Raw genomic sequence first — 26,521 nt, 5'->3', positions numbered from 1 at the left:
GACAATGCGACCTCGGTGGCGTATATCAATCGGCGAGGAGGCACAAGAAGTCGTCCGGTGGCGGATGAGGCGTCGTTGTTGATGGCCTGGGTGGAACGTCATTTGTCCTGCATCGCGGCCACCCATATTGCAGGCGTGGACATCGTCCAGGCGGATTACCTCAGTCGGCAACACCTAGACCCAGGGGAGTGGGAGCTGTTGGCCGAGGCGATGTATCTCATCACCCAGCGTTGGGGGGGGTCCCGCACCTGGACTTGATGACGACTCGGCTAAATGCAAAGGCGGCACGGTTCTTCAGCCGAAGGCGGCAGCACAGTTCGGAAGGCGTGGATGCTCTGGTGCTTCTGTGGCCTCTTCACATCCTTCTATATGTGTTTCCTCCGTGGCCCCTGGTGGGGAAAGTGTTGAGGCGCATAGAATCCCATCGGGGACTAGTGATTCTCGTGGCTCCGAAGAGGCCGCGACGTCCGTGGTTTGCGGATCTCGTCAATCTGGCAGTGGACGGGCCACTACGATTTGGTCATCTTCCGAATCTCCTTCGACAGGGTCCGGTATTTTTTGATCTGGCGGATCGCTTTTATCTGGCGGCTTGGCTTATGAGCGGAGGCAGTTGAGGAAGAAAGGTTATCTGGACACAGTCATTTCCACTCTTCTTCGGGCGCGTAGATCTTTGACTACTCTTACTTATGCTAGAATATGGAAGGTATTTGACTCATGGTGTGGTGTCTTGAGGATTTCGCCACGACGGTCTTCGGTGGGACATATCCTTACGTTCCTGCAGGAGGGTTTGAAGAAAGGTTTGGCCTACAGTTCAGGTAGCGGCTCTGGGTTGCTTGAGAGGTAAGGTTGAAGGGTTCTCTCTTGCGTGTCACCCGGATGTTGCTCGTTTTTGTGTGGAGTTAGGAACTTGCGCCCTTCGGTGCGGGTGCCCTGTCCTTCCTGGAACTTGAACTTGGTACTCCGTGGTCTCTGCGCGGTACCTTTTGAGCCCATTAAGAAGCCCTCGTTGAAGGATTTAACTCTCAAGACGGTGTCCCTAGTGGCCATTTCGTCAGCGCGTCGTGTTTTGGAACTGCAGGCTCTTTCTTGTAGGGAACCGTTCTTGCGGATTTCAGAGTCGGGAGTCTCCTTGCGCACAGTACCTTCCTTCTGCCAAAGGTGGTTTCGGCCTTTCATGTTAATCAGACGGTGGAATTGCCTTCCTTTTCGGAGGAGGAGCTTAGGTCTACTCAAGGTCGGGACTTGAAGCGTTTGGATGTCCGTCAGGTACTCCTCAGATATTTGGAGGTGACTAATGAGTTTCGAAGATCGGATCACCTGTTCGTGTTGTGGAATGGCCCCAAGAAGGGCCTTCAGGCATCCAAGGCAACTATTGCTCGATGGTTGAAGGCCGCAATTGCATCCACATACATTGGGTGTGGTAAGGCTGTTCCTGAAGGCTCACACTCTACGTTCTCAGGCGACTTCATGGGCTGAAAGCCAGTTTGTTTCTTCACAGGAGATTTGCAGGGCGGCCACCTGGAAGTCCTTGCATACTTTTGCAAGGCATTATCGATTGGATGTTCGTGGTCCGTTGACTGAGTCTTTTGGGAGCAGTGTGATTCGAGCGGGACTCTCGGGGTCCCACCCCATTTAAGGCGGCTCGGGTACATCCCAGCAGTCTGGACTGATCCTGGTACGTACAGGGAAAGGAAAATTAGTTTCTTACCTGATAATTTTCGTTCCTGTAGTACCAAGGATCAGTCCAGGCGCCCGCCCAAGTCTGTTTTCTGAGAGCCGCTTGTGTTTTTGGTGGCAGTGATCTACTCTTACAGGTTTTACTTACAAGAGTTTACACAATTTAACCGGTAAGTTGTTTGAGTTGCATTCTAATCTACTGTGTTTTCTGTCGTTCAAGGAGGTTACCGCTTGATCTGGTCAGTGGTTTTAAAAAAAACAACAAAAAAACAAGAGCACAAAAGGTTTGTTGGCGGAAGTGTTTATTTAGTTCCTTCTGCTTTGATATCGCATATACTGAGGGATCGCAGGTGGCACACCAGTATATCTAGGGGGTGCTTTTCAGCTTTTCTCTGACTCCATCTGCTGGAGGGGAGGCATAACCCAGCAGTCTGGACTGATCCTTGGTACTACAGGAACGAAAATTATCAGGTAAGAAACTAATTTTCCTTTAGCAGATAAGAACTCAACTTTCCTTTTTTTGCTTGGACGCCATCCAAAACACTTAGCCAACAATAAAACAGCTAGGGATAGCAAAAAACAAACTTTGTGGAATGCAAGTGGAAATAGGGATCAGGGGTGCAGAACTTCTGGTTCATACTTCCATCTTGGTTAGTCACAGAAGGAGTGCCCCTTGCTACATCCTATTTTTGCTGAGATGGTGTTTAATGTGAACTTATTTTGAGTTAGTCACCAATATTTTGCTGAACTGCTGCTTATGCTTAATTAGTTTATTGACTTATAGTTTAGTCCTTTTAATGTGCATTTTAATACTGTTGAGCTGATAACCCTCTGATTTTTATGCTGCTGCTCTAATATACTTAATGACATTCTGCTGTCCTAATATGATGTTCCCCACTTTGGGTGACTTTCTTATTAAAACAGATGGGTAATAAAGTCCAAATTATATAAAATTGACTCAGCTTGACTAGGACATACTGCTTTGCCATCCCAGTGTAAATGTGTAAACCTCAAGTACTCCTTATAGTGCAGGGAATTGGTTCAAATTCCTATTCATTGGGACAGTTATGATCTGGCAATGCTGCAGCAGTGTACTCTGCCCTGGGGAGGGAAAATTAGTAAAGAGTGGTGCCAAGGGTGCTTGACCATGTAGTCTGCAGGGAGCTTGATAGAGAATTATGGAGCCTGCAATGCCTTGAAAGCAAAAAGGAAGTACAAGATTTCTCTTGCTGTACATTAGAATCAACTGTCCATATCACATGACCTCTTCATTGGGAATTAGAAAACCTTTGTACTTTTACGCTACACGTTCCATGTTTGCTTTGATTGTGCTGGAGGGGGAGGAGTGTAGATCTTTAACTTAGCTTTTGCTTTCATGAAGATTCCATGCTGATTCCACTTTCCGCAATGCTGAAACAAGATGGCCCTGCACTTAAAGGGGAAGAGGGGTCTCTCTCACCTTCTTTTGCGCAGGTAAGAACTCCACATTCTGAGGACATATGGGTGGATGCAGCTAGACTTGGTTGATGAAGGAAATGGAGGAAACTTGGGAGAGGACAAGGAAATAAAATAAAATGTTAGATATATTTCTATTTATTTATTTATTACGTTTTTTAGATGCTGAGCACAGGAAAAGCAAAATGTGAAGTGTGGCCAAAAGCTGCTCTAATGAAAAAAGGTATGGGACAACAATGGCAGGAAGAGGAATGGATCCCCTCTCCTGGAGGCCCTGCTAACCATTTGGGTTTTCAGAATTGCTTCAAGGGCTATGCTTGAGAGAGCTGCATATTTATTGTGGCAATCCTGAAAACACAAACTAGTTGGTATACTGTCTTAGTTTGGGACAGCTCCTAAGCTGTTCTACCCAATATCTCAGGGTAGGCAACTCCAGTCCTCGAGTGCATCAACCAGGTTTGGTTTTCAGATTATTCCCAATGAATATTCATGAGATAGAAGCAGGGCATACAAATACCTCATATATATTCATTAGGGATATTCTGAAACGCAGACCTGTTTGTGGCTCTTGAGGACTGGAATTGACTACCCCTGCAGCATCTGCTGCTCTTTTCAGCATATGCTGTTGCCTCCTGTCATTTGCTCCTTTTCCTACCTTCAGTCTTGTTTATTCCTAGTGCCACAGCAATGTTTCCCTAACCTCTCCTAGAAGCACACCTACCCAGTCAGGTTTTCAGGATTGCCACAATGAATATGCATGAGTGACTTGCATACACAGAGCCAGTGTGTACAAATCTCTTGCATATTCATTATGGAAATCCTGACTGATATAGGTGTGCCCTCCAGAAGAGAGGGTTGGGAAACACTGCCATAAAACAGCTGCAGCAGTCATGGAGGATTGCTAGCAGTAGGATTGGAGAGGTGGGGAAAAGGAAACTTGATAAAAGGATGGATGGGGACGGAGGTAGTACTGAAGGATGAGACAAATCAGAAGGTAGGATAAGAAGCAAAAGCTCTTGTAATTACTGCTTCTTTGTTGGAATGCCTTCATTTTAACAGTAATACAATATTTGAATATACAGACTTTTCTCTAAAAATTGCATGTGAGCATAGTAACCAATAAAAAACACATGCTAATGGAGATGTGCCACAGAATCTACCCCTGAGCTGTCCCAGCAAACCAGGGCCCTTGAGAAAGGTAGTGAGATGGGGGGGGGGGGGGGGTTTTCAATACTAGTGCATGTGGTGGCAGGAGTGGGCATTATGCATTAATTCTAGGAGGAAGAGGCTGTAATGCTAGAAGTAATGACACTCTCTTGCAGATGAGAACTGCTCAGTACCTATTGCTGCTGGGGACAGTGATGCTGAAAGTGATAACTCTGACCAGGTCCCAGTACCCAGCTTCCAGAACTCCTTCAGCCAAGCCATTGAAGCTGCCTTCCTGAAACTAGACAACCCACCTGCCTCCCATCAGCTTGCTGGTAAGAGGGTTGAGGAGGGAAAGGAGAAGGGTAACAAGCCCCTTTTTGGTAGAGGTGAGTGAGTGATAGGCCAATGACCCTTAGGCACCTTGTATAAATAATGGTGCTGTATTTTAATACATTGTGGAGCAAGCAGTGGAATGTATGACACAACTGTATTATGGGAGCCTTCCAACTCGTGCTGCTCTCTCATCACCCATCCACCCCTTTTCCCTGTTCTGAGCTGTGTGTTTTGTATTTTGTGCTTTATCTACAGTGGAAAAAGGAAAGAAACGAAAGAAACAGAAACAAAAGCTGCTGTTCAGCACATCCATTCATCACACCAAGTGAAGTAGCAGGGGCCTACATGTCTGCACTCTCCATCCCCAGCTGGGGAAGGTGCCACGAGTAGTGCAGGACCTTTCCGCTATATGCAGTATACCTTGTGCTCACTTATACTGTCCTGCTTCTTCATGATCTGGAGGAGTCCATCAGGGCCCAAAATGGACTAATCACAAGCATTACCATTGACTCAACAGGAATAGATATATAACCCCCACCCCCCTCTCCCCTGAGCAGGATTGGCTGCCAGAGCCCCCCTTCCCATTCCTCACATTTCAGTGTTTGGGTAAATGATTGATAGTTCTAGGAGCATCTATACTGATGTCTGTTGTGTGGGGGAAGGGAAGGGACACATGGAAGGAGGATGTTGCTTTTCAAGGTACCTCTAGGTTGAGTATTACAGTTAAGTTGTAGGCATAAGGCTTAGTGCTCTGATTCTCTCTTTACAGTCTTGCAGTTTAGCTGATGTTTATTTTTTGGCCATTCTGTGCCTGGAAGAGAGGTTGGGAGGTGTGAACAGATTTGAGGTGCATGAAGCACTAGAAAACGGGCCCCATGCTTTTTTTTTTTTCTTTTTTTTTTTTTTTTTGAGGTGAGGGGGGGCTGTTGATTATACATTGCTTCTGCTTTGAAAGTGATGTAGGATTTCTTGAATAAAACAAAAAGTGGTAATAAATGGAGTGAAAAGGCTCTGGTCGTCTTACTTAATGTATTGGGTACAGGGCCCTTGCCCCCCCTGCATGGGAAGAGTCTGGATAAACTAAACTTTTCCTCATTGTCCAGTCAGGGTAATTCACGCAAGCGGGTTATGCGTGCCGACCAGCAGATAGAGAGCAAGCTATCACTGCTGTCACCCTTCATGTACCTCCCTGCTGACAGCCTGCCACTATTGTCTCCACCACATGCTGTATGTACTTCTCATGCTGGAACCTAAAGCCTAGCTAGGCCAGGTGAAGAGAATTCAGATGCCAGCTGCTAAGATGACAGTTCCCTGTAGGTACCCGGATCAGTCCAGACCATGCGTTGAGCCTCCTGTCCAGCAGATGGAGACGGACCAAAACTGAAAGGGTATCCTATATCAGGACAGAACCTACCCTGCATCCCTTCAGTATTCATCTGTCTCCAGCAGATGCAGGCTGTTGAACTTGCGGTTCCCCTTCTTAGCTCCTTATCTTGTCCCTGAGGGGGGATGTTTTCATACTATTTCTTAAAGGATCAAGCAAATATTAGCTTTTGCCTATATATATAAAAAAAAAGACTTACTTTGAAAGTTTTCTATCTAACTTTCTAGGAGACAGTCCTGTCTCCTCGCTCTGCTGGGGGCCTTGCTCCTTGGAAATCTTCAGCCTAGGCTCCCATTCCCGGTGACCACCTGGGGTGATACTGGTGGTCCAGTCAATCCCCCTTGGCAAGCTGTCCACTTAGGGCCAAGGTTTTTAAAGTTCCTATGCACTTCTGTGTTTAAAAAAAAAAAAAAAAAAAAGGAACAATCTTTTAACTGAGCCCTGTTTATTTTTTCTTTGAGAACAGAGGACAGCTCCGGCAGCGTGCAGGTTCATTCTCTACCTCCGCTGCTGACCGGCACAGCTCAGCTGTTTTTTTTTTTCTCTTCACAGTGATTTTTTTTCTAAGTGCTGATGCCGCGATCCTGCATTTGTGTGCCTGTGGGGAGTCTGTCACGAGGCTTTCCCGCACAGGTCTTTGCTCCAGGTGCCTGCTGGGTGGAGAGGGCCCTTCCTCAGCACCCCTGACTACGGCACCCGGGGACGAGCTGCTCGATGCGTGGCCAGGCCGTTCCCGACCCGAAAAATCGTGGGAACGGTGGCCATTTTGGAATCAGTCTCCGATGCTGAAATGGGGCTGCAAGAAGGTGAGCCAGATTTGTGATTTCTCCACCCAATTTCAGCCCCCCTCATTCCCCTGAGGGGGTGGCTGATTTCCCCCCCCCCCCCCCCGGGAAACCAAAAGACTTGTTTTTCCACAGAGTTTGTGCTCCTGATGCACAAATCTTTTCTAGCTAGTCTGCAGGAGGAGGAGGATCCCCCTCTAGGGCCCCCCCGCCTAAGAACCTGCAGATTTCTCCTCCGCAACCTCCAAAGGAACCGGAAGGGCAGGGCTCTGAAAGAGTAAGGGTGGTCCCGGGGGTCCAGCCGCCTCTGGATCCCCCCTCAATTGCTGTCGGTCCCTGATCCGGATCCTCTGCTTCCAACCCCTCCCTCCCCCCTTTGAGGGGGTTGAACCGCAGGTGCTTCGCATATTTCAAAGGGAGGAACTGGAACCGCTCATTCCCTTCATTTTGCAGGAACTGGGAATCAAGGTGCCCCTGGAGGACACTGTTATGACCGCTATGGCTTCTAACGCGGACCCAGTCCTGGTGGGACTTAGGGCTCCTCCACGTACTTTTCCATTCCATTCCATCCCATCCCATCCTATGCACAAGCTGATGCTCCTGCGTGAATGGGAGTCCCCTGAGGCAGGACTACGAGTGGCTAGGGCTATGGGTAAGCTCTATCCCTGAGGAATGTTTGAATATGCTTAAAATGCCTAAAGTAGATTCTTCTGTCTCGGTGGTTACCAAGCACACCACCATTCCTGTTGTGGGGGCTACAGCCTTGAAGGATGTTCAGGACCGTAAATTGGAATTTTATCTCAAGCGTATCTTTGTCGCCCGAACTCCGAAGGACAAAACTTCAATTTGCAGCAGTCTCATGCAGCAGGCAAGCCTCAGGTGGGTTCAGCAATTACTCAGCACCCAAGACCTCCCGTCTGCAGAGGCAGAGCAGGCGGAGCAGTTAAAAGGTATCATAGCATATGGGGCGGATGCCCCTTACGATCTTCTTCGTGTACAGGCCAGAGTTATGGTCGCCACTGTTTCGGCCAGATGTCTTCTCTGGCTGAGGAATTGGTCTGCAGATGCTTCTTCTTTTTTGTAATTAAAGTTTTTTATTGAAAGTGTGCAAAATACAGACAAGCATATCATGAACGAATAAGCCATGAACAAGAAAAGCATGGTATCCAAACAATAGATATCGTTCCAGTAACAAGTTATAAGTTAATATGCAACAACTCTCTTATCTACAATGTCCCCACCCATCCCCCCCCCCCTACCAGTTACTGAGAAGAACAGGGAGGAAACCGTGTGTAAAGGATGTACAATCATAGCTGATGGTAAAACAGAATAATAGGAGAGTAAAAAAAACTCAAAGATCCTTTTGTGTTTGCCAATCCCTGTAAGGTTGCCACACCCTCTTTGACAAGGCCACCTCTCTGGCTTGAAAAGAACCAACGCTGTCATGCAACAGACTGAGAGTCTGCAGACGACCATGAATTTTCTCAAATGCAATAGGACCAGGCAATTTCCACTCCAAGGCGACCTGGCATTTAGCAGCTGAGACAATATAAGTAACCAATTTTCCCTTAAGCGCTGGCAAGTCCCATGGCATATTCAGTAACACCTGTTCCGGTGTGAGAACTATCTCACTCCCCAATACCTCTCGTAGAAGGGAGGTCAAGGCAGCCCAAAATTGCATTACATAGGGGCAGGTCCACCACATATGGTAGAACGTGCCGTCTTCCCCACATCCCTTCCAGCATCGTATATCATAGGTAGGTTTAAACTTGTGTAGCCTAGCAGGCGTATAATACCAGCGGAGTAATATCTTGTACCTATTTTCCATCAACTGTGAGTAGGGGAGTCCTTTTTTAGTGCCAGCAAAGATCTGATCCCATGTCTCGTCCGACAAGGATCGTGCCAAATCTCTTTCCCAAGCCTGCATATATGGAGGTTTGACCATAGGATCCTTATTGAGATAATTATAGACCTGTGATATTGCCTTCCTCAAAGTATCCGCTTGGTCACACCAGGACTCAAACTGGGTTTTCCCCAGGGCTAAATCACTCCCCACCCTCTCTGCCTGGAGGAAATGTCTAATTTGGAGGTAGAGGAATACATCTCCCTGTGATAAGCCATACCTTTCCTGCAAGGTTGTAAACGGGATAAGACCCTCCATACCCCATAATTGGCCAAAGCTTTTAATCCCTTTCGCATTCCAATTACCAAAAGTGCTGGATATCTGACCCGCAGGAAATTTAGAATTCGTTTGAAAGCTAGAACTATAGTAGTACCGTCTATCTCCCGTCAGCGGTATCTTCCACTTATCCCAAAGCAAAATGACATGAGTAGTTGAGGCTGTAGCCCGGTCCAAGGGAAGACGTGTATTTTTAGGCTGCCATATGAGGGAACGAAGAGGAGTCACGCCCACCCGCTCTTGGGCAATTACCGCCCATTGCTTCTGCTCTTTTAGTCTGTGCAAATCAAACAAAGCTCTTAATTGGGATGCTACTAGGTACCACCTCAAATTGGGGACTCCCAACCCCCCCCTCAGGCGAGGTCGGTACAAGACCGCTCTAGAAACCCTGGGAGGGCGACGTTTCCATATATAGGAGAAGATACGCTTCTGCCAACTATTAACTATCGTATCAGGGATAGAAATCGGGAGCGCCTGAAATAAATAGCCCAGCCGGGGAAGCACATTCATTTTGACCGACGCTATCCTCCCCGTCCATGAGAGATATAGTTCGGACCAACGATCCAGATCATCAAAGATTTTACGGATTAGGGGCGGGTAGTTCAGCTGATAGAGCTCCGCTGGATCTTTACTAATGTAGACACCCAAATATTTTATTTTGGAAGATGCCCAGCGGAACTGAAACTGTTGTTTGAGGGCTAACAGCTCCAAGGAGGGCAGGGTAATATTAAGAATCTCGGATTTGTCTACATTAAGCTTAAAGCCAGAGACTGCCCCAAAGGTTCGTAAAGCATCTAAAGCCCCCTTTAATGACAAGGCCGGCTTGGTCAGGGTAAACAAAATGTCATCCGCAAACATGGACATTTTATAGGACCCAGCTCCTATCTCTACCCCACAAATCCCCGGGGAAGCACGCACCGTTGTGGCCAGCGGTTCCAAAAACAAGGCGAACAATAGAGGTGACAGGGGACAGCCTTGCCGAGTTCCCCGCTGAATGGCAAAGGCTTCAGAGTAAGTTCCATTAACCTTTACTCGAGCCGAGGGGTCGGTATATAATAACCTTAACCACGTTAGAAATTTATCCCCGAAGTTCATGGCACGCAAAGTCTGGAATAAAAATTGCCAGTGCACCATGTCGAAGGCCTTCTCTGCATCTACAGAGAGCAAGACCATCGGCACCCCCTCTCTCCTAGCCCACCCAATTAAATCCACGATTTTATGGATGTTGTCCGCTGCCATTCTGCCAGGAATGAACCCTGCCTGATCCGTATGCACTAACTTCCCCATGACCCTATTCATCCTATTTGCCAAAATTTTAGCTAAAAGTTTAAGGTCAATATTGAGAAGGGAGATGGGCCTATACGAGCCACACTGAGTGGGGTCTCTCCCCGGTTTCCCAAGGATGGTGATTCCGGCTTCATTAGAACCTGACCGCAAGGGATCCCCCCCTCTCAAATAGTTGAATAACTCCCCAAGCAAAGGGGTTAAGGAGTCGGCTAAGGTTTTGTAAAAATGGGGCGTGTAGCCATCAAGGCCCGGAGCCTTATTGGCCTTGAGATCTTTAATGGCCCATTGTATTTCTAGGACGGAGATCTCCTGGTCTAGCATGTGCCGTTCTTCGGACGTTAAAACAGGGAGAGTGACCTTATCCAAATACTCCTGGATCTGGTCTGCAGTAATATGCGTTTCAGCTGAATACAGAGTGCCATAGAATTCCTGGAAGCGTCTGCGAATATCCGGGGGGGAGGTTAACAAAGCACCCCCTACCGCTTGAATTCCCAAAATCTGATTCTGAGTTTGTCTACGCCGTAAATATCTGGCCAATAGTTTCCCAGATCTATTTCCCCAGGCGTATCTTTCTAAATTCATCATTCTTAGTTTGTCTGTCAGCTCAGCCGAGGCCAGCGTTTGTAATTCCATTCGGGCCTTCTGTAAGGAAGTATATGTAGCACCCGAGAGTGTTTTTTTGTGATCCCTGGCCAGGGTCTCAATCTTCTGAAGAAGCAGCTTTTGGTGTGCTAATTTAGTACGCTTCACATATGCTCCCTGGGATATACATTTGCCTCTCAAGACTGCTTTAAGGCAGTCCCAGATCAAGGTGGGCGTCCCCTTATTAAACTCCACATATTCCTGAATGTCTGCTATCAGCTGTTGGCGAAATTCATCATCCCTCAATAAGGTGTCATTGAACTTCCAAGTTTTATTGCCTGAATTTACATGGCTACCCCGTAGCTTTAAAGTTATAGAGGCATGATCGGACCACGTAATGGTCTGTACATCGGCATCCCCAATTCTGTCCACCAGTTGGGAATCGATCAAAAAGAAGTCAATACGGGAGTATGATTGGTGGGAGGCAGAGAAAAAAGTATATTCTCGTCCCGTGGGATTCTGCTGTCTCCAGGGATCAACCAATTGCCAGGTACGTATAAGGGACTTCAAACGCTGACGATGAGAGCGTGAACCGGTTTGACACCCCTTAGATGTGTCCAAAAGGGGATCAAGGGTCAAATTAAAATCGCCCACCACTATTGGTAGTCCCTCCCCTTCTTTATCTAGTAATTCATCAATCTGGGAATAGAAATCCCTTTGATGATCATTAGGCGCATATATAGTCAATAGTGTATAGGTGGTCCCCTGTTAGTCAAAAACTACTAGCACAAAGCGCCCATTCTCATCACTGACATGTTTGCGTATAACATAATCCTCCCCTCGACAGAAAATGATACATACTCCCGTATATTTCGCCTTTGGCCTGGCCGCTGAGAACACCCCGTGGGGGAACTCTGGCCAATGTAATAAATGCTCATACCTTTTAGTTAAGTGGGTCTCTTGGAGACAGATTATCTGGGCACCCAGGGATTTAATATCCTGTCGGAGGAGATGGCGTTTTCTGGGGGTGTGGAGCCCCTTAACATTGAGAGAATAAATATGGACCGCCATCACAAAAAGGTATTGCTAGCCACCAGTGGCACAGGGATAGCATGAGTACCAAACCAGACTCTCAGTATGGCCCATTTTACCCATCCGCTCCACCTTAGCAAAATTATAAGCTCCCCAGTCACAATATCAAACCTACATTTGCCATACACTACAGTTATCCTATCTTTCCGCATTCCCCTCTGACCCCCGTCCCTCCCCCCTCCCCCCACCCCCCTGTAGAAATTTGCGCCATACTCGCATGACGCGTCTGCTGGAGCAGAGGAGACCAGGGAAGTCCCTGCAGCGACCCTCCGCTACTCCAGTGCCCGTAACCTTAAACACGTTATGAACCGAGCTACCTATAAACATTCACATGTAAAACAATCCGACTTTCGTCCCCTGATGCAGCACGCATCTCGTTAACCCAAACAACCAGTGCGTATCGCCCCCACCAAACGCTATTGCGCCAACCGCACTCCCCTTAAAGTCAGTTCAGATGTAAATACTCAACAAGTCCATGATAGAAAATCACATCAGGTCCCTTCTCGGGTCTCCTTCGATGCTGCCAACTGTCCACTGGCGTTCCGGCGCAACCGGCGACCCCCCCCATTCTCCACACGCTGCCATCTTCTGCCCTCTGGCCTCGTACGCTGAGGCTGCGGCGCTGGTACTGCAACTGGAAATCCTGCAGTTGTCAAAATGGCTGCCGCCTCCGTGACGCTGAGGGCCTTAGATGTAACTCCTTGAATGGTGACCGCTAGACCCCCCGGAAACAACCACCGGTAACGAATTAACTCCCGCCGGAGCACCGATGTTACAGGTTGGTATTCGTGCCTTTTTTTCAATGTGATGGAGGAAATATCGGCGAACACCGCAATTTGGTGCGACTCCCACTGCCAGGATTGCTGCCGGCGCGCCACCGTCAGAATCTTCTCCTTGATGGGAAATCGCAAGAAGCAGGCTATGATATCACGCGGCTGATTATTGCCACGAGGACCCAGGGTACGATGTGCCCTCTCAATCTCAATGTCCAGGTCTGCTGCCGAAGGCTCCCCTGACGTTTCAGGTGAGAGAAAAAACTTACACAGGGAGCGCACCACCGCCTCGCAATCGGCATAGAGCTCAGTCTCTGGGATACCCCGAAACCGCAGATTACATCTGCGGCTTCTGTTCTCGAGATCTTCCAATTTTGCAGTAACGTCCTCTAATTTCTGAGTCAGAGAGGCCTCCGCTTCCTGCATCTGAGCGAGGCGTATTTCTTGGCCCTCCAAGCGGATATCGCAGTCATCAACTCGCCGACCTATGGCCGCCATATCTTCCCTCAGTTCCGCCATTTGCGCCATCATCTCCCGTTTGTTAGTTTTCATATCCTGGCGAAGATCTTGGAACCAGCGGCGGAATTCATCCCGGGTGGGCATAGTAGTATCTTTGTGGCCCAGCTCCGCTTCGGAATTCACGCCCTCCTCCATCTCCTCGGCGGTTTCGGTCGGCGGATCGTGGTCGTCAGTAGGCCCTTCTTCTTCTTTCCCCTTCGCATAAGTAAACTGTCTCAAATCGGGCCCTTTACGTTTGGATGTCATTTCGTGGTAGTGCTAGGATACCGATATAATCGCTTGAATGCAATGAAGGACGGATGGTGCTCGATTCTCCGCAATAGTAGCGTTAGGCACTCCGGAGCAACTGACTCAGACCGCCATTCAGGTGCGTGACGTCACCCGTCTCCTGCAGATGCTTCTTCTAAGGCGCAGTTAGGCACTCTCCCCTTCAAGGGTCAGTTGCTTTTTGGGGAGGACCTAGAGCAGCTTATTAAATCTCTGGGAGAAAATAAAGTTCATAAGCTGTTCGAAACAGTCTCTGGTGTTCTTTCCCTCTCGCACTCAATTCAGAGGTCAATGTAGATATAACACAAGAGCATGGGGTTCCTTTGCCAGAGGGACTGCTTCCAGATCCCAGTCCTGGTCTCATTCCTTTTGTGGAGGGCAACCCTTCCGGGATGGTAGTCAGCAACATTCGATGGCAAAGTCCTCCTATGGCCGGCCCATTCCTCCAATCGAAACTTAGGTGGACGTATGTCCCTGTTTCTTGAAGAATGGGCCAAAATAACGACGGATCAGTGGATCCTAGAGGTAATAGAAAAAGGCTACGTGTTAGAATTTGCTCGACAGCTACCGGACCTTCACTTAATCTCCCCCTGCGGAAGTCGGAAGAGGCCTGCGGTCAATTAGACCCTAAACAGACTACTGGAACTAGGTGCCATAGTCCCAGTACCAGAGGAGGAACAAGGAGCTGGCCAATATTTCATCTACTTTTTTGTCCCAAAAAAGGAAGGCTCCTTTCGTCCAATTTTGGATCTCAAGAGTGTCAACCGAGCTTTCAAGGTTCCCCATTTTCGAATGGAAACCCTGAGGGTGGTCATAGCGGCGGTGCGCTCAGGAGAATTCCTGGCATCGCTCGACCTGATGGAGGCCTACTTGCACATTCCGATTCGCTGCGACCATTAGCAATATCTTCGCTTCGAGATACTGGGCCAACATTTCCAGTTCCGAGCACTCCCATTCGGTCTAGCCACGGCGCCGTGCACTTTCACCAAGGTCCTGGTGGTTGTGGCGGCCTCCCTTCGTTGAGACAGAGTGCTGGTACATCCCTACCTAGGTGATTGGCTCATCTGGGCCAAATCGGTGGCCCTTTGCGAGCTGGCAGTCAGGAAGGTCCTGGCTGTTCTGACCTCCCAGGGCTGGATCATCAACTTTCCCAAGAGCAAGCTTCAGCCTTCACAGACTCTGGAATTCTTGGGAGCGCGCTTCGACACCCGAGTCGGCAAAGTCTTCCTTCCAGACTCGAGCGCCTAAACTCGGGGACCAAGTGCGCTCGTTTCTCTCCTGCTACCCACGGCCTGGGATTACCTTCAGGTTTTGAGCTCCATGGCCTCCACTATCGATCTGGTCCCTTGGGCTTTTGCGCATATGCATCCGTTACAGAAAGTTTACTATCCCACTGGAAGCCGGTGCCTGAACAGTTTCATATGCCTCTCCCGCTGTCAGTCTACTGTCGCCGAGCTACAATGGTGGCTCTCGCCTGCCCGCCCACCTACTGAAGGGAGTGTCCCTCCAGACTCCACAGTGGATCATTGTCACGACGGACGCCAGTCTCTCCGGTTGGGAGCGGTGTGCCAGACCCAGTCTACTCAAGGCTACTTGTCCCCAATCCAATCTCGCTGGCACATCAACTGATTGGAAGCTCGAGCAGTATACCTGGCTTTTAAGGCATTCCTCCCCCTACTCCATCGCAAGGCGGTACAGATTCTCTGACAATTCCACCACAGTGGCCTACATCAATCGACAGGGAGGCACCAGGAATCGCCTGATGGCTCTGGAAGCCAGCAAGCTCTTCGCTTGGGCGGAGCATCAGCTAGAGCGCCTAGCAGCGTCCCAAGTTGCGGGGAAAGAGAATGTTCAAGCCGATTTCCTCAGTCACCAGAGGTTAGATCCCAGCGAGTGGGAGTTTTTGGACAGGGCGATGAATCTGATTGTCCACAGGTGGAGACCCCCCACACCTGGATCTGATGGCCACAATGAACAATGCGAAGGCGCCTCGGCTCTTCAGCCCCAGAAGGGAACATTGCGCAGAAGGAGTGGATGCATTGGTCCTTCCCTGGCCTCGAGACGTTCTCCTATAATGTGTTTCCCTCTTGGCCGCTGGTGGGCAAAGTGTTAAGAAGAATCGAGCTCCACCAGGGCCCCGTCATCCTAGTGGCTCCAGAATGGCCTCGCCGACCGTGGTTCGCAGATCTGGTAAACCTCGTGACAGACGGCCCTCTCCGCCTCTGTCATCTCCCTCACCCTCTTTAGCAGGGTCCCGTATTTTTTGATCAGGCAGATCGCTTTTGTCTAGCGGCCTGGCTTTTGAATGGCAGAGGTTGAGAAAGAAGGGATATAAGGAAGAGGTGTTATCCATGCTTTTCAGAACCCGGAAACCGGCTACCTCTCTCGCTTATGTCCGGGTCTGGAAGGTGTTCAATAACGCGTGTGCCACTTCGGGAGTGTCAGCCCATAAAGCCCCGGTCTCCCAGATCTTTTCTTTCCTACAGAATGGCCTCTCCAAAGGTTTGTCTTTCAGCTCCTTATGGGTGCAGGTCTCTGCTCTCGGCTCCCTCCTAGGCAACGTTGATGGCTATGCAGTGGCGGCTCATCCAGATGTCGTTCGCTTCCTCAAGGGGGTCAAACATTTAAAGCCGCCGGTGCGGGCTACTTGTCCCTCGTGGAGTCTTAACTTAGTTCTCCGGGTTCTCTGCGAAGCCCTTAAGGAGAGCTACGCTCAAGGATTTGACTCTCAAAACCGTCTTCTTGGTGTCCATTTGTTCAGCCAGAAGAATTTCAGAGCTTCAAGCGTTGTGTAGAGAACCTTTTATACGTTTCTCGGATTCAGGGGTATCCCTTAAGACTGTACCCTCTTTTTTTTTTTGCCAAAGGTAGTGTCTTTGTTTCATGTCAATCAGTCCGTGGAACTTCTGGCTTTTTCTTTGTCAGAAGTAGCAAATACAGCTGGGGGTGATCTGTGGCACCTCGATGTGAAACTGGTCTTGCTGCATTACCTTCAGGTTACAAAGAGTTCCGGGTCTCTGACCACTTGTTTATTCTGTGGAGTGGGCGAAATAAAGGTAATAAGGCTTCCATGGCCACTATTGTGCGTTGGCTAAAGGAGGCCATTGCGTCTGCTTACATCTGCAAGGGCCGACTGGTTCCGGAAGGGCCTAAAAGGCCCACTCCTTACGTTCTCAAGCCACTTCTTGGGCGGAGAGTCAGTCTGTCTCTCTGCAGGAAATATGCAGGGCAGCTACTGGAAAATCTCTGCATAACTTTACTTGTCATTACCGCCTCGATGTACAGGCTCCAGTTTTTTGGCTCCTTTGGGCGGCAGGTTCTTAGAGTGGGACTATCTCGGTCCCACCCGTTTAGAGAAGCTTTGGGACATCCCACGGTCTGGACTGATCCAGGTACGTACAGAGAGAGGAAAATGTGGTTCTTACCTGCTAATTTTCGTTCCTGTAATACTACGGATCAATCCAGACACCCTCCCGTTCTATCTGTTTCGTCTGCTCGAAGTGTCTTCCTTTACAGGTTTTTCGAATACCTGGGTTTTGTTTTTTATTGTACTTAAAGACACCGGAAGCATCTACCCGATGACAATGAGAATGTATCTCTATGCAAGAGTGTTGTTCATACAGAATTCTTTCAATGGTTCAATTTCTTAGTTTTCTTGTTATTTAGTTGCTTGAATTTTGGGGAGTTATATCTGCTTTGAAAGTATTTTATACTGCAGGGATGCAGTTTAGGCTCTGTCCTGATATAGGATACGCTTTCAGTTTTGGTCTTTCTCCATCTGCTGGACAGGAGGCTCAACCCACGGTCTAGACTGATCCGTCATACTACAGGAACGAAAATTAGCAGGTAAGAACCAATTTTCCTTTCCCTGTACATAGCCGGATCAGTCCAGACGCCTGGGTTTTGCCTCCCTGCCAGCAGATGGAGATAAAATTTCACTGACACTGTACATAACCCATGTGCCACCTGCAGTCCCTCAGTATTTCTCTATCCACAGTAGATGGAGTAAAACCTGCAGTCTAGAAAGAGGGAAAAAAAAAAAGATTAAAAGACAAAACTTCTGGATCCTCCTAGAGGGTTGTGAGGTCATCCTCCCTAGTAGTAATTTAAGAATGAACAGGAGCTGAGAACCCCAAACTTGCTCTTTCTGGGCTGTGGGGGTGACAGCTGATAGTACAGCTCCCTCCCCTCCAGTGAGGATTCTGAGTAGCCTCTGCTACCTTTTCTTCAGGAAAGTATTTCTTTCTACTTGTTTTTAATAAAGTTTCTAAGAAAAGTTAAAGGAGGAAGGAAACTGAGGCGTGCTGGTTGTAGTGCTGCTTACTCAGTCAAGGGGGGTGTGGGGTGTGGTGGAAGGCTAATTAGTTCCGGCTAATTTTGTTTTTTTCTTCGGTCATGGCTCTCAGCTCCTGTTTCCCACTTCTTGCCAGGACTGCGCACACTGTCTCCGTTGGGCCACGTTATGCCTCGCGTGAGCCACTGCTTGCTCTACAGAGAGTGACTTTCTCATCTCGATAAGGCTGACCAATGCTCCTGCTGCCTTCCTGGGGGAGAACTCTTTGTGGGAGACCATGAAGGTACCAACGAAGCAGTGCGGCCCTGGACAGTTGCAGCTGCTCCAGCGGATGACGCTGACACATTCCCTCTAAGCATAGGAACAGTGGCCATTTTGAAAACACTTAAGGCTGCTGCAGGGGGAGAGGATCTCCCACCAGTGCTGTCACCTGCTGAGGTGAGGCCTTGAGAGAGCAGGCAGGGGGGAGAGGATCCTGATCCCCCTGGAAGGGGATTTGGGGGGAGGGTCCTTATTTGTTGCCTGATTTTGTGTTCTTATTACACCAGGCATATTTGGCCAGTAAACACAAGAGGACATCTACCAGGCATATGTTTTTAAAGGGCCACCCAAGAAAGTGCCCAGGCACCAGAGACAGCATGGGCCATAAGAGTCCGGAACATTCAGGGTCCAGTGCTGCAGCGTATCACGAGGACCTTTCCTCCAAGGAGTCTGACCAGGGTAGAATTGGGGGATGATCCTCATGGTGTTCCTCCCCCCCCCCCCCTCCTAGAGGTAGTCTGGACCAAGAGGAAGAGCCTGGGAAGATTCCTTCTGTGAAGGGGATGAGCTGAAAATGGGGCCCTTATTCCAGCGAGAATAGCTGGTTCCGTTGATCCTGCATGTCCTAGCGGAGTTAAGAATAGTGGATCCGCAAGAGGAGCAGAATCAGGTGGATCTGGTCATGACTGGCTTGTGGGGTCCGGCCCGAACTTTCCCCTTCTATAACATGGTTAAGCAGCTGATAGGGAGCGGGATACTGCTGAGACTGCTCAGTTAGTAGAGCCACAGACAAGCTTTATCCCTTGCTTGAAGAAACTGGAGCTTTTGAGGGTACCTAAGGTGATGCGTATTTATTGGCAGTCACTAAAAGGACCACCATACTGATAGTGGGAGTGGCAGCTTTGAAAGATCTCTAGGATAGGAAGCTTGAGGTGCACCTTAAGAAGATTTTTCAGGTCTCTGCTCTAGGCATCTGGGTGGCAGTGCAGCAGTTTTATGCTTCGAGCAAAACTCAGATGGGTGCAACAGCTGCAGAGTGCCCGGGATCTTTCACCCTAGGATTCTGAGCAGATGGAACGTTAGAAGCAGCAGTGGCTTATGGGGCTGACATCTTATATGATCTTATTTGCACCTCTTCCAGGACAATAGTGTCTGCGGTCTTGGCTAGGAAACTCTTGTGGTTGCGAAACTGGTCAGCTGATGTTTTGTCGAAGGTTCAGCTCTGAGCACTGCCCTTTAAGGACAAGTTACTTTTTGGGGAAGATTTAGAACAGCTGATAAAGTAGCTCAGAGATAAGGTGGACAAGGTGAAATGGTCTAAAGGATTTCTACCAGTTCACTCTCATTTTCGCGGCCAAAGGCATTTCTGTCAGAGCAGAGCTCTGGGCGCAAGCCAGAGGCAGACCTCTGGGAGGTCTCAGTCTTGGCCCCATTCCCTTCATAGGTGCAGAGCCAACCAGGAAGGCTCCAGCCAAGGGCCTAGCGGAGTCAGATCCACACAATGAGGGGCAGCCAGCCCACTCCTCAGTTCCTGTCATCGCAGGTCAGTTTACTTTTTTTTTTTTTTTTTTTTTTTTAACGACGAGTAAGTCAAGATCACATCAGACCAGTGGGTTCCAAGAATGAAAAAACAAGGCTACATGTTAGAATTTGCTCGGCCGCTAAGAAACCTATTTATGGTATCTCCTTACATTTCCCCCAGCAAAGAAACTAATCTTTCAGCAGACCATCTCAATTTTGAACAATGGCCCCCAGCATCCTCAGCCTCTGAATGAAGGCAGTAGTCCAGCAGCAAGAGGGGGGCTTCCCAATCTTTTGCATTGAGTGTCACAAGTATGATTTTTTTTACCCACCGGTGAGAAGTTGTACATGTGCATGCGATGCAAAGAGCTCCTGGCTCTCAGAGAACGAGTCCGATCTCTGGAGGCTAGAGTGGCAGACCTGGAGGAGCTGGGGCAGACAGAGAGGTATATAGATGAGACCTTCAGGGACATAGTAGCCAAGTCCTAACTTCAGACTGGCAGCCCTGCTGCTGCCTTTGAGGAAGAAGGTCTCATGACTGGAGAGCATCAACCGGGTGCAGCAGGAAAGGATCCTGTAGCAAGGACCTGCTCTCCAGGTGATGCATTGTCCTTTCGCACTGAGGATATCTCCCAAGGCCTACTGCCCAGGAGGGAAGGGTTAGGTCGGCCGTCATAGTTGGTGATTCGATTATTAGGAATGTAGATAGCTGGGTGGCTGGTGGGAGTGAGGATCGCCTGGTAACATGCCTACCTGGTGCGAAGGTGGTGGACCTTACGCGTCACCTAGATAGGATTTTAGACAGTGCTGGGGAGGAGCCAGCTGTCGTGGTACATGTGGGCACCAATGACATAGGAAAATGTGGGAGGGAGGTTCTGGAAGCCAAATTTAGGCTCTTAGGTAGAAAACTTAAATCCAGAACCTCCAGGGTAGCATTCTCTGAAATGCTCCCTGTTCCATGCGCAGGTCACCAGAGGCAGGCAGAGCTCTGGAGTCTCAATGTGTGGATGAGACGATAGTGCAAGGAAGAGGGATTCAGTTTTGTTAGGAACTGGGGAACCTTTTGGGGAAGGGGGAGTCTCTTCCAAAGGGATGGACTCCACCTTAACCAGGGTGGAACCAGACTGCTGGCGCTAACCTTTAAAAAGGAGATAGAGCAGCTTTTAAACTAGAACAAAGGGGAAAGCCGACAGTTGCTTAGCAGCACATGGTTCGGAGAGAGGTATCTTCAAAGGATACTAATGATGCATTAGAATTAGAGCATCCTGATAGTGAGGTTCCAATAACCAGAAAAGTAGTCCAAGTACCTGTAACCGAAAACTCACCTGAGCTAAAAAATTCTAACTTATCCCTATCAATTAAAAAGCAGAATGAAAATACAAACAAAAAACAAATTTTCAAATGTGTGTATGCTAATGCCAGAAGTCTAAGAAGTAAGATGGGAGAATTAGAACGTAGACCAGTGAATGATGACATAGACTTAATTGGCATCTCAGAGACATGGTGGAAGGAGGATAACCAATGGGACAGTGCTATACCAGGGTACAAATTATATCGCAATGACAGAGAGGAGCACCCGGGAGGTGGTGTGGTGCTTTATGTCCGGGATGGCATAGAGTCCAACAGGATAAACATTCTGCATGAGACTAAATGCAAAATTGAATCTCTACAGGTAGAAATCCCTTGTGTGTCGGGGAAGACTATAGTGATAGGAGTATACTACCATCCACCTGGTCAAGGTGGTGAGACAGACAGTGAAATGCTAAGAGAAATTAGGGAAGCTAACCAAATTGGTAGTGCAGTAATAATGGGAGACTTCAATTACCCCAATATTGACTGGGTAAATGTATCATCGGGACACGAGAGATAATGTTCCTGGATGGAATAAATGATAGTTTTATGGAGCAATAGGTTCAGAAACAGACGAGAGAGGGAGCAATTTTAGATCTAATTCTCAGTGGAGCACAGGACTTGGTGAGAGAGGTAACGGTGGTGGGGCCGCTTGGCAATAGTGATCATAATGTGATCAAATTTGAATTAATGACTGGAAGAGGAACAGTGTGCAAATCCATGGCTCTCATGCTAAACTTTCAAAAGGGAAACTTTGATAAAATGAGAAAAATTGTTAGAAAAAAACTGAAAGGAGCAGCTACAAAAGTAAATAAATGTGCAAGAGGCGTGGTCATTGTTAAAAAAAAAAAAAAATACCATTCTAGAAGCACAGTCCAGATGTATTCCACACATTAAGAAAGGTGGAAAGAAGGCAAAACGATTACTGGCATGGTTAAAAGGGGAGGTGAAAGAAGCTATTTTAGCTAAAAGATCTTCATTCAAAAATTGGAAGAAGGATCCAACAGAAGAAATTAGGATAATGCATAAAAGTTGGTAAGTTAAATGTAAGACATTGATAAGACAGGCTAAGAGAGATTTTGAAAAAAAGTTGGCTGTAGAGGCAAAAACTCAGTAAAAACTTTTTAAAAATATATCCTAAGCAGAAAGCCTGTGCGGGAGTCTGTTGGACCGTGAGATGATCGAGGGGTTAAAGGGGCACTTAGAGAAGATAAGGCCATCGCAGAAAGATTAAATTATTTCTTTGCTTCGGTGTTTACTGAAGATATTGGGGAGGTACCCGTATTGGAGAAGGTTTTCATGGGCAATGATTCAGATGGACTGAATCAAATCACTGTGAACCTAGAAGATGTGGTAGACCTGATTGACAAACTGAAGAGTAGTAAATCACCTGGACCGGATGGTATACACCCCAGAGCTCTGAAGGAACTAAAAAAATGACATTTCAGACCTATTAGTAAAAATTTGTAACCTATCATTAAAATCATCCATTGTACCTGAAGACTGGAGGATAGCAAATGTAACCCCAATATTTAAAAAGGGCTCCAGGGGCGATCCGGGAAAATACAGCCCAGTTAGCCTGACTTCAGTGCCAGGAAAAATAGTGGAAAGTGTTATAAACATCAAAATCACAGACTGGAAGGCTCATCTGCATACTGCTCCCAGCATCCCCCCGGGAGAGGAGTCCAGAGGTCACCGTAAGCGATCCAGGGATTGACTTCCACAGCCCAGCTTCCAGAGGCCCCACTCGGTTTGCAGTAGAGGAGGACTGGAGGCACGCGAATCTCAAATCCTTCCATTAACTGAGTGAAGATTAATTTAACCGTGGTTTAAGAGGATTGGTAAGTATAGTTTTCATAAATTTTTGGGCTTATAAAAGTTTAGTGAAAGGTGAAATTAAGGGATATATTCTTTAGAGTTTGTGTGTGTCTAAGGTAAAAAGCAAGCCAGAGATAGTTAATTCTCCTGTCTGTCTTTCCCACCCACTCAAGCCTTGATTTTTAGGTACAAGACACTTTCCCACCCTTGATTTTTAGGCACAAGACACTTTCTCATTAAAAATCAATCAGGGTCTTACCTAAAACATAATATTGTATCAGCCCTTATTGAAAGTTGAATCATCCCCTTGTAGGACACTAGCTGACTAATTACTAAATTCACCTGTAAATTTAAAGTACTCTCATTCCAACTCCCTTAGTATCCTAAACTTAACTAGGAACTCAATAAAACTAAGATGAAGGCAGCAGTCCAGCAGCAAGAGGGGGGCTTTCCAGTCTTTTGCATTGAGTGTCACATGTATGATTTTTTACCCGCCGGTGAGAGATTGTATGTGTGCACTTGGTGCAAAGAGCTCCTGGCTCTCAGGGAACAAGTCCGATCTCTGGAGGCTAGAGTAGCAGACTTGGAGGAGCTGAGGGAGACAGAGAGGTACATTGACTAGACTTTCAGGGACATAGTAGCCAAGTCCCAAATCCATTCTGGCAGCCCCAGTGCTGCCTTGGATCAGAAAGGTCTCCCACTAGGAGAACATCACCCTGGTGTAGCAGGAAGTGATCCTGTAGCAAGGACCTGCTCTCCAGGTGATGTACTGTCCTCTCGCACTGAGGCCAAATCTCCCAGGGCTACTACCCAGGAGGGAGGGGTTAAGCCGGCCATCATAGTTGGTGATTCGATTATTAGAAATGTAGATAGCAGGGTGGCTGGTGGATGTGAAGACCGCCTGGTAACTTGCCTGCCTGGTGCGAAGGTGGCAGACCTCACGCATCACCTAGATAGGATTATAGACAGTGCTGGGGAGGAGCCAGTTGTTGTGGTTCATGTGGGCCCCAACGACATAGGAAAATGTGGGAGAGAGGTTCTGGAAGCCAAATTTAGGATTTTAGGTAGGAAGCTGAAATCCAGAACCTCCAGGGTGGCATTCTCTGAAATGCTTCCTGTTCCACGTGCAGGTCCCCAGAGGCAGGCAGAGCTCCAGAGTTTCAATACGTGGATGAGACGATGGTGCAGGGAAGAGGGATTCAGCTTTGTAAGGAACTGGGGAAACTTTTAGGGAAAGGGGAGACTTTTCCGAAAGGATGGGCTCTGCCTTAACCAGAGTGGAACCAAGCTGCTGGCACTAACTTTCAAAAAGGTGATAGAGCAGCTTTTAAATTAGAACAAGGGGGAAAGCCGACAGTCACGCAGCAGTGCATGGTTCGGAGAAATGTATCCTTGAAGGATACTAATGAAACAGGAGAGTTAGGGCATCCCAATAGAGAGGTTCCATTAAATGCAAACATAGTTCATATGCCTATATGTAAAATATCACCAAAGCTAATGAGTTCCGAATTATTCCAAACAACTGAAAAGCAGGTTGTTAAAACAAGCAAAAACCACACTTTGAAATGTCTGTATGCCAATGCCAGAAGTAAGATGGGGGAGTTAGAGTGTGTAGCAGCAAATGATGAGATTGACATAATTGGCATCACAGAGACTTGGTGGAAGGAGGATAACCAATGGGACAGTGCTATATCAGGGTACAAATTATATCGCAATGATAGAGAGGATCAACTTGGTGGGGGTGTGGCACTTTATGTCCGGGAGGGTATACAGTCCAACAGGATAAAGATCATACAAGAGACTAAATGCTCAGTAGAATCTATATGGGTAGAAATCCCATGTGTGTTGGGTAAGAGTATAGTGATAGGAGTATACTACCGTCCACCTGGACAAAATGGTCAGACAGATGATGAAATGCTAAGAGAAATCAGGGAAGCAAACCAATTTGGTAGTGCAATAATAATGGGAGATTTCAATTACCTCACACAAAAGACGTCGCAAACGAAGAGAGGATGATTTTTGAAAAATCTATTTCCTCCATTGAGGTTATCCAGGCTGTCAAGGCGCTTAAAGAAGAGAGGATGATTTTTGAAAAATCTATTTCTTCCATTGAGGTTATCCAGGCTGTCAAGGCGCTTAAACCTAACAAAGCCCCCGGACTGGATGGCTACACCGGCGCTTTTTATAAAAAGTTTGCTGACCAACTATCTCCCTTTCTTGTGGAGACTTTTAATGCACTGCAAGGGGAGGCTTGCCTACCACCTGAGGCTAACGTGGCGGGAATAACAATTTTAGCCAAGCCTGGGAGGGATCCGGCGGAGTGCGGGTCTTACAGGCCGATTTCCTTAATCAACATTGACCTAAAATTATTAGCGAAAATCTTGGCCACACGTCTCAATACTGTCATGCCTAAACTGGTTCATTCTGATCAAGCCGGATTCATACCTGGTCGAAAGGCAGCTGACAATGTCAGGAAAATTATAGATCTTATGTGGCAGGCTAAGAGGCTCGATACTCCAGCGATCTTAATGGCGGTCGACGCGGAAAAAGCGTTCGACATGGTTCATTGGTCGTTCTTGTTCAAAACGCTGGAAAAGATGAATTTTGGCCCTAAGTTTATTAATTGGCTCCTTAAATTATATGACCAACCGAGGGCTCGGGTGAAGGTTAATGGGGTTTACTCCGATCCCTTTCCAATAGAGCGGGGAACTCTACAGGGGTGCCCTTTGTCCCCTTTATTGTTCGCTCTGTTTCTGGAACCCTTTACTACCAAAATCAGGGGGGAGAGGACAATCACTGGCGTACCGGTGGGACAGTCGGATTATAAATTGTCGCTTTTCGCGGATGACATTTTGTTTACCTTGTCTAATCCAGCACAGTCATTGGGGGGTGTCGTTGACCAGCTTTTGGCATTTAGCTCCGTTTCCGGCTTTCGTTTAAATTTAGACAAATCGGAAGTGCTCAACATCTCACTGCCTTTGGACCAGGTCCATCAGTTGAAACAGAATTTTCCTTTCAAATGGGCGGGGACTAAGATCAAATATTTAGGTATTATTATAGGTCCACAATTATCTGACCTCTTTAAATTAAACTATATACCCCTGGTGGCCAAAGTTTTTAGGGACTTCGATCAATGGGATAACCTACCTGTTACGTGGACGGGACGGATAGCGATTTTAAAGATGTCTGTTTTACCCAAATTCAACTATTTGTTTCAAACATTGCCGATTCCAATTCCTACGGCTTTATTAAAGAAATGGCAGAGGCGCTTTTTTGCTTTTCTCTGGAAACGACGGCCCCCCCGAGTGGCGCAAGCGACCTTATATCGGCACAAATTGAGAGGAGGGATGGGGGTACCAAAATTACAGTGGTATCATGCTGCGGCCCAAATCAGCTTCATTCTGTCCTGGTACAGGAAGACTGAACAACCTAGGTGGGTTGGCATTGAACAGGCTATATTGGGCTCCACCCCACTCCAAGCTCTGTTATGGCAGCCAAGGGCAACGTTGTGCTTACAGGGATCTCTTACTATTTCATTAACTACTACTCTTCAGATTTGGGAAAAATGGAAGCACCTTCTAGTGGGGAATAAAAGCTATTCTTTTCATACCCATTTATATCACCATACTAGATTTACCCCGGGGTGGGAGTCTCCTTACTCTCTGATTTGGCAGTCACATGGTATACACACAGTTGGCCAGATATGCACCCCTGATATGATGATCTCTTTTCCACAACTCCAAGAAATTTATTCGCTCCCGGCCTCAACTTATTATTATTATCTTCAACTGTGTC

The 26,521-nt window shown here is 47.6% G+C and overlaps 1 protein-coding gene across 1 annotated transcript in view; it reads left to right on the top strand.

Annotated features, from left to right (window-relative positions):
- RNF10 (ring finger protein 10) overlaps positions 1–5,614 on the top strand; it is a 44,817-nt gene extending 39,203 nt beyond the window's left edge. The window contains exons 14-17 of the mRNA XM_029619095.1: positions 3,059–3,150; positions 3,295–3,355; positions 4,455–4,613; positions 4,870–5,614. Coding sequence (XP_029474955.1) covers positions 3,059–3,150; positions 3,295–3,355; positions 4,455–4,613; positions 4,870–4,943 — 386 coding nt within the window. The 3' untranslated portion in view covers positions 4,944–5,614. The remainder of the gene's footprint in view (positions 1–3,058; positions 3,151–3,294; positions 3,356–4,454; positions 4,614–4,869) is intronic.
- The last annotated feature ends 20,907 nt before the right edge of the window (positions 5,615–26,521 follow it).

This window comes from Rhinatrema bivittatum, chromosome 11 (genome assembly GCF_901001135.1).
Source record: "Rhinatrema bivittatum chromosome 11, aRhiBiv1.1, whole genome shotgun sequence".
NCBI lineage: Eukaryota > Metazoa > Chordata > Amphibia > Gymnophiona > Rhinatrematidae > Rhinatrema > Rhinatrema bivittatum.
The sequence above is the reverse complement of the archived record's forward strand: the minus strand, read 5'-3'. Positions and strand labels throughout refer to the sequence as shown.